This window comes from Thamnophis sirtalis, unplaced genomic scaffold (genome assembly GCF_051295495.1).
Source record: "Thamnophis sirtalis isolate CommonGarterSnake01/CBP01778 unplaced genomic scaffold, rThaSir2_p1.2 scaffold_1, whole genome shotgun sequence".
In the NCBI taxonomy this organism is placed as follows: domain Eukaryota; kingdom Metazoa; phylum Chordata; class Lepidosauria; order Squamata; family Natricidae; genus Thamnophis; species Thamnophis sirtalis.
In genome coordinates, this window is record NW_028261381.1 from 128450705 (window position 1) to 128457814 (window position 7110).

The 7110-nt window shown below is 49.7% G+C and overlaps 1 protein-coding gene across 1 annotated transcript; it reads right to left on the reverse strand.

Annotated features, from left to right (window-relative positions):
- Positions 1-358: 358 nt before the first annotated feature.
- Positions 359-5446, reverse strand: IRF2BPL (interferon regulatory factor 2 binding protein like). Its single transcript, XM_014064388.2, has one exon. The coding sequence runs from the start codon at positions 4674-4676 to the stop codon at positions 2511-2513; it is 2166 nt and encodes a 721-aa protein (XP_013919863.2). The 5' UTR covers positions 4677-5446; the 3' UTR covers positions 359-2510.
- Positions 5447-7110: the final 1664 nt, after the last annotated feature.

Genomic DNA, 7110 nt, shown 5'->3' on the forward strand with positions numbered 1-7110 from the left:
GGATAAACCAGATTATTTTGAAAAATAGTTATAAATAGGGAAATCTACAAGTTAAGGATATTTGTAGAACATTTGCTACAATGCCCTTAATTATATATTTACATCAAAACTATTTCTTGTGTGAAGTAATGATCAGTTAGAATTGAAAGGGATTTTGAAAATTGTCTGATCCATTATCTACCTTCACAATACAAGCATAAAGCTTAAAAGTCTGATGCATGTTTGCTGAGAAATAACATCAATGGGGGCTTATTCCTAAGAGGCAAATTGAGGACGGCATTATTACATTGCTTGTATTGCCTCCTGGGCTACTCTCTTATTCTGTAAATTCCAATAAAATAGAATCAGTATGGACTGGTGCCATCTTAAAGAACTTTATTTTAAAAACAAAAAATATGTATTGTACATGTATTCATTCCAAACTGCAGCCTGTATTGACAAGCAAATCTCAAAATAGTGAAGATACTCGGCTGTTGAAATCCAGATGCATAGCACAACCCTAACAAACGTAGCTTTATTTATACTCCCATCCTGAATAGAAACTGTAGTACTCACACCAAATACAAGCCCAAAGGCCAAGAGGGTTGTTTTAAAATGCCTCCTCCCATCTGTTTTTCAATGGGCCAAATGTGTAAATGCTACTGGCTGCTGGTAACCTGTAGTACAATGGACTGAGGCCACCTCTTCATTCATACTACAAAAGCATTGAAACATCAACAATGTGCTGTTTGTTTGCATTTCCAGCTAGAGGGGCCTGTGTGTTGATTCTCCCAGTTGATCTGATCAACTAGCAGGCATTTTACCACACCCAGATCTCATGAAAATGCAAATGTCACTTCTGTAAATGTAATAAAAAGAATAATTGCATTCAACCACTACCAGGAGGAGTACAGTTCAGTCTAATCTGTCTGCAATTAGTAACTATTTTAGGGGGTGGAGGAGGCAACCATTGACGTTCTATACCTGCATGTGTAAGGAAATCAATCTTTTTAAGATGAAAAGTTGTGTATTAAAACACATGCTGCTTTAATCTGACCCTCTCTAATCTCCCTCCCCAAATAAGATTTGGTTGTTATTAATTGCAAAAGTCATTGGATGCTCCCTTACACAATGTAATCTTAAATATGCTCACTAGGACATAAATGTAAAACTGAACATAGATTTAGTGTCAAACAAATATTTATAGTCTTATAGTTACATGTTTTTGTATGAAAAAGACCTTAACAAATTGCAATCCAATTTAGTACCTGTTTCTTCAGAAGTAATTTCTAACTTATGTCATGGGGCTTACTCCAGAGAAGCATACATGACTGCAGACTTGAACAGCAAATAAAAAAAAAATCCTACTCCATACATTTGGGACTGTTTCTGAATAAACCTAGGGAGGATGTTATCTCCCTGTGCATCTCTTTTTTAAAAGCCTATATATAACAAAATCCTTACAGCTGTAGAATTAAAAGGGGAAATGACAGGGAGAGAGAGACAGAGAACAAGAAAATGCTTAGTCAGCAGCTGTCCTGTAATATTAAAAGGTGAAATGTAAGTAGGCACAGTGCCAGTGTCTAGATAAGCTCAATGTGTGTGTACAAATGGCACAGAGTAAGTGTGTGTACAAATGGCACAGAATAAGTTAAAGACCTGTGACAGAATTAAGGGTATTCAAAAAGGTCAGCACATTTTGTCCTTTCTGTTGTTTATGCACTGGGCAAAAAAAAAAACCCCTTACTCAGGAACTATTAATATCAATTGAATTTATTACAATTTACTAAGCTCCAAGGCACATTACAGTGTTCTGTTAACTACAGAAATGTATAAAGGACAAACAGAGCATGTTTTCCATTTACAGCAATTTTGCTCTAGTGTTAAAAAGCTTCCGTGCATCAATAAAGCCAAAACAAAAACAATTAACAAAACAAAAACATGATTTAAATTTCTCAGATCAATAGAAAAAAATGAAACTTTTTACAAAGTTGCAACAAAAAAGTCTCTCCTAAATTACCCTACCATGTTGCAAAAGAATAAAAAGAAATAAAAACAGGAAAGAAAAGAAAAAGTGAAATACTAACATTCTGGGGCTGTAAAACATAAGCTGTCACCATTTTTGTAGCATTTTTTTAGGCATGACACTGGCCCTGGCAAACAAAAAGGGTATTTTCTTTTTCTTTTAGAGAAGTGCATACATTTACAAAAATACACACCAGCAGCAGGTAATTGCTAAAGGTTATTTAACCATGTACCTAGCCAACACACTGTCAAGGAAATGAGAAACAGGTATTATATGGTGACCAAACAATATTATATTCTGTTTTAACAAAACAAAACAAAAAAGAACAGCTCTATCCTTCAAATGAAGAAGGGTACATACCTTTGTTTCAAAATATAGAAACATACGACGAAAATAAGATCTATACATAAGACTAAACTTTTTGTAGTATTGTCCCATGTGTTTTGAATATTCACAATTCTACATCTTCAGATGGCTGAACAGCATTGGATTTGCTGTTTTGATTTCAAGGGTCTCTCTCCTTTTTCACTTTCACATCCCCAGCTAAAATGGTCGCAATTTCCCCTTGCATAAATGCCCAAGGTACGTTGGAACCTACTAAAGGGCATTTCTCTCCACTGGGGCAATAGACTTCACCAGTTGCCCCCTGAGCCTTGATACTCTCCCGAGAACAAGGGAAGCAGAACTTGTGACTGGGCACCGAAGGGCATTGCACAAAGTGTGTGTCTTCCAAGCGTTCGTGGCAAATGGTGCAGCACAGGGGTCCGCTATTGGCCATGGGCGAGTCTGGAATGTTTTGGGGGTGCACTTGGTCCATGCCAGGGTGGGTGTTGGGGGGTGGAGGGGCTACTTGCAAGTTCAGATCCCCATTGCGGGAAGCCAGGCGACGTTGGCCTGGCACAGAGGCAGGGGACACTGGGCTGCTGCTGTTTCTCCGGGTTGAGGTGGTTGAGTGCACAGAACTGCCATCCTTGGGTGAATGGGCATTGCCCAGGGTATCAGCCACTGACATGAGTGCAGCCATGGGCGACTGTCCATTCTGTGGGGCTGATTCAGGTGGGGTGGTCCGGTTGGAATGAGGTCCCAAGGGTGGTGGAGGTGGCGGCACCCCACCAAAGCCACCTGCAGTCATGGTAAGCTTGAGTGCCTCACTCTGGCTAGCCATCCACTGCTGTCGCTGCTGCTCATCACTCAACTTGAGGCTGCCCTCTGATGCGGAGTCCGATGGCTCTGGAGAGGCCTTCCTCTTGCGCATGCCACCACTGCTGCCTGCACTGCTACTTCCCCCACCAGGCCCACGGCTAGAGGCTGGCCCACCTGACCCCGCACTAGAGGAGGAGGTAGGGACCCGGGGTAATGTGATAAGAGTAGTGGGGAGCATCGGGCAGGAAGCATCAAGGTAGGGCTGGGGTAGCATATCAGCACCCACCATCTCTTTGAAGAAGCGCACTGACTCAGGCAGGAGGTCACCCAGGAGACGCCAATCCCCTGAGCCATGTTTCTTCTCATATTCGAGGTACTTGAAGCCTGAGGAGAGCCCACGGCCAAAGTCTTTCATGCAGTCTTGGTACATTTGCTTGGCCACACCTGAGGCACTGGAAAACACTGTGCCAGAGCCACTAGGATATTCAATGAACAGCTTTAGCTCATAGTCCAGTCCAGGCTTAGAGACAGCATCAAAGGCGAAGATGCGGCCCAGCAGTGCATGGTCCTTCTTGAATCGCACTTCATAGGGTGTGCAACCAGCCAAAGTCAGCAAGGTTTCACGTACCAGCTTTGGCTTGCTGGCCCACTCCTCGGCACGGTTGCGGAGGCTCTCGCTCAGCTCTGCCAGTGCCTCAGCATTGCGCTGCTTCTCCTTTAGCTCCCGCTCTTGATCCCCGCTGCTTGACACAGAGCCCGGCCTCTTCCCACATGGGTCCCCTGAGGAAGACGTTGAGGAGGAAGAGGACGATGAGGAAGAGGAGGAGGAAGCTGGGGGGCCTCGTGGAGGGGGCAGTGCCACCCCAGAACTGGCCGGCCCATTGAGCAGCGTCTGGGGCAAGAGGTTGGGTGGCACGTTGAGCTGAGCCCCGCTGCTGCCAGAAGGAAGACCACTCACCAGCCCGCCGTGAGCTCCTCGCCTGGAGGATGAGGAGGAAGAAGAGTTCGGACTCTGACGATTCAGCTCCGGCGGCCCGTCATCCGGCGCTTTGGGGAAGCCATTGGGTCCTCCCAGGCCGTTGGGGAGGCGCCCCGCATGGCTTCCACTCAGGCTGCCTGGAGGTGGCGGCGGCGGGTACTCAAAGCGGCCTCGTTGCTCACTAAGCCCGTAGCGCTCTAGGCCCGAGGGTGCTTTCGAGGAGGCGGCGTCCACATGGTTAAGCCCCTGAACGGCGGCAGCAGCAGCAGCAGCCGCGGCCGCGGCCGCTTCTTTGGCCGACAGCGCGACGGCTTTGACGCCCACCGGAGGCGGCGGTCCTGGCGAGCGGCCGTCCTGGAAGCAGCCATGAGCCCGCTTGAGCTGCCGAGCGGTCTCGATGACAAACTCGATGCGGTCGGCTCCTTCGTAGTTGACGCAGCCTCGGCAGACGGGCTCGCTGAAATCCCAAATCATGGCCCAGGGCATGCGGGGCAGGTCGCACAGGTAGCAGGACTGCCGCCGCGAGGACGACACCTGCGCCGCCGACATGGCTAGCCGGCGAAGGGGCTCTTCTTTGACCCCAGGCGCTCTCTCCTCCTCCTGCCACCCTGAGGGGAATCTCCCAGGCTTCCTTCTTCCTTGAGCGCCTTTTACCTGGCCGGACGGGAAGCTCTTCCAAGGGTCCTTGAGCGAGGGCCGGGGAGGGGGGCTGAGTGCGCCGGCCGCTTCTTCAGCAACCACTTCCCGGCACTTCTTCCGACGGCGCCTGTAAGTAGCGGCTGTCCTTCCCCCTCCCTTCGCCTCTCCTCCTCCTCCTCCTCCTCCTCTGGCGGTGTAGGATGCGGGAGGGAGAGGTGGTGAGGGAAAAGGCACGGAGGAGGAGGAGGAGGAGGAGAAGGAAGGCGGGGGGCTAAGAGGAGTCTGCTACCTGCTGCTTGACCCAAGCGGACCCCTTTCCCAACGGCGTGGAGAGACGGGTGGAAGGAGAGAGGGCGAGTGGGACACCCCACACAAGGCGCGCGGGCGCTCGGACCGCTCCGGGAAGTGGGTGCGCCTCAGGTTGGCGGCGGCATCATGACAAGCGGCGGGGCCGCCGGGTCGACTCACATCCTCGAGAGCCCCTCGGCATGCGACTGTGGGGGAAGCCCGAGAGTCACTCCGGACAGCTGCTGCTGCCGAGTCTTCCAAGCGCCGCTCTGCCCCTCCTCGCACGGCGCTCCATCCGCTTCTCGGCTACTCAGTTCAGATGCCACCTGGGTGGAGCGCTCACGTCACGGCGGGGCGCTTGCTCGCGCGCGCTCTCTCTCTCCCTCCCCGTTTCCCTCCCCTGCTTTTGCTTGTTCCCCTTTCTCGCACTGACTGAGTGACCGATTCACCAGCTTCTCCCCCCCTCCCCCTCTTTCCTCTGGGTGGAAGGAGGGGAGAGCCCACTTGTTCCACGGCTACTGCGCAGGCTCGGCACTCCGCCCATTTCCTCCTTCCCCTCCCCCCTCCCTCATGTGTACAACAGCTGAAGCGAGGCGAGCTGCTTCTTGGAAACCAAGGAGATTCTCTCTCTCCCTCTCTCTCTCTCACACACACACACTCACTCTTCCCCCCCTCACAGTCACACACAAACATAACCCCCCCCTCTCTCTGACATGCAGCCTGGAGGCTATGTTTGGAAAATTAAACGCTGGGTTTCTCCCTCCCCCTCTCCTTCATGGCAGTTTTCCCCAAAGCAAACAGGCAGCCAGAAAAGCACATGCGGAAGATGATTGCGCGTTCCTGGCCGAGTTTTCTGCTTACAAACGTATCGGGTTTGTGTGTGTAAAGGGGCGGGAGGGAGAGATGATTTGGTGTAAAAAAAAAATTTCCCCTTTCCGTTTTAGAGAACCGCAGCAGCGATCTTTTTTTAATCGCTAGCAATGACAGAGCTGTTAAATATGGGGCTGCTTTTTTTTTCTTTTTTTTTGCAAACTTCTCTTTGGTGGCCCCAAATTATATTAATGACTGGGTGGGATTTTGCGAGGCCGTTTATTTGCAATACTTACAAACCTTTTAGGTCACAACCTCCTCATATTTTGCAAAGCTTGCGTTCCCTTATGGTAAAAGGTTAGGGTCCTGTGTAGGTGTCTACTGAGCATAGTGGGAGATAAATGAATTTCATTCAGGATCTAAGGCTGCAAAGAACTTGTCCCTGAGGAATCTGTCGGCACCTCCTCCCCCAAACTCCCAGCTGCAAGTCAGTAACCGGGCTGGGTTTCTTTTTTTTCCCCCGCTTTGAAGTAACTGCTCTGCGCTTTCTGTCCCCAAGAGAAAGATATCTATACCCCAGCATCGCTTGGAGGGGGTCTTTTGCAGCCGCCTGGAAGTTTAGCTCCCTTGGATCAAGAGAAGAGGGGCCGACTGCTTGGAATCCGGCTTCACAGCCCTGCCGTCCTTCCCTCCCCCTGCTTCCAAAGCCCGATTCGCTGCCTAGCTGGCGGTGCACTCGGGTTGCAAAGGGACCAGCCTGCGAGGCGTCCCTGGGCAGGCAGATCCAGGTTGCGTCACCGGCTTGCTCCAGCCCTTTGCCGAGTAATGAACTGTCCTGGGTGAGTCAACATTCCCCAGAGTGAGGAAACGGTGCTGCCCGCGGATAAATCGTAGCATGTTATGGATGGGTTGGGCTGCACAACCCTTGCCTTGGCAATAATATTTGCTCAGCGCTTTCCTTCGATGCCAGACGAGAGGGAAAACGAATTCAGAAAAAGGGCACCCGTTTCATTCGGAGTACAAAGGTAGGGTTGCACCTATGTAAATCCAAAATCAACACCTCAGCCAGCACCAGCCTTGAAAAAAATACATTTCATGAGTATTGTCAGATGGCGTCTCCTAGGATAGGAACATTTAGAGTTTAGACCTTCCTGATATATCTAGGAGTTTCACTTTTAATGCAGTAATGCAAAACCAAAAGTCGCCCTGGCCAAATGAGTATCCAAAGGCTGGCATAAACACAGCT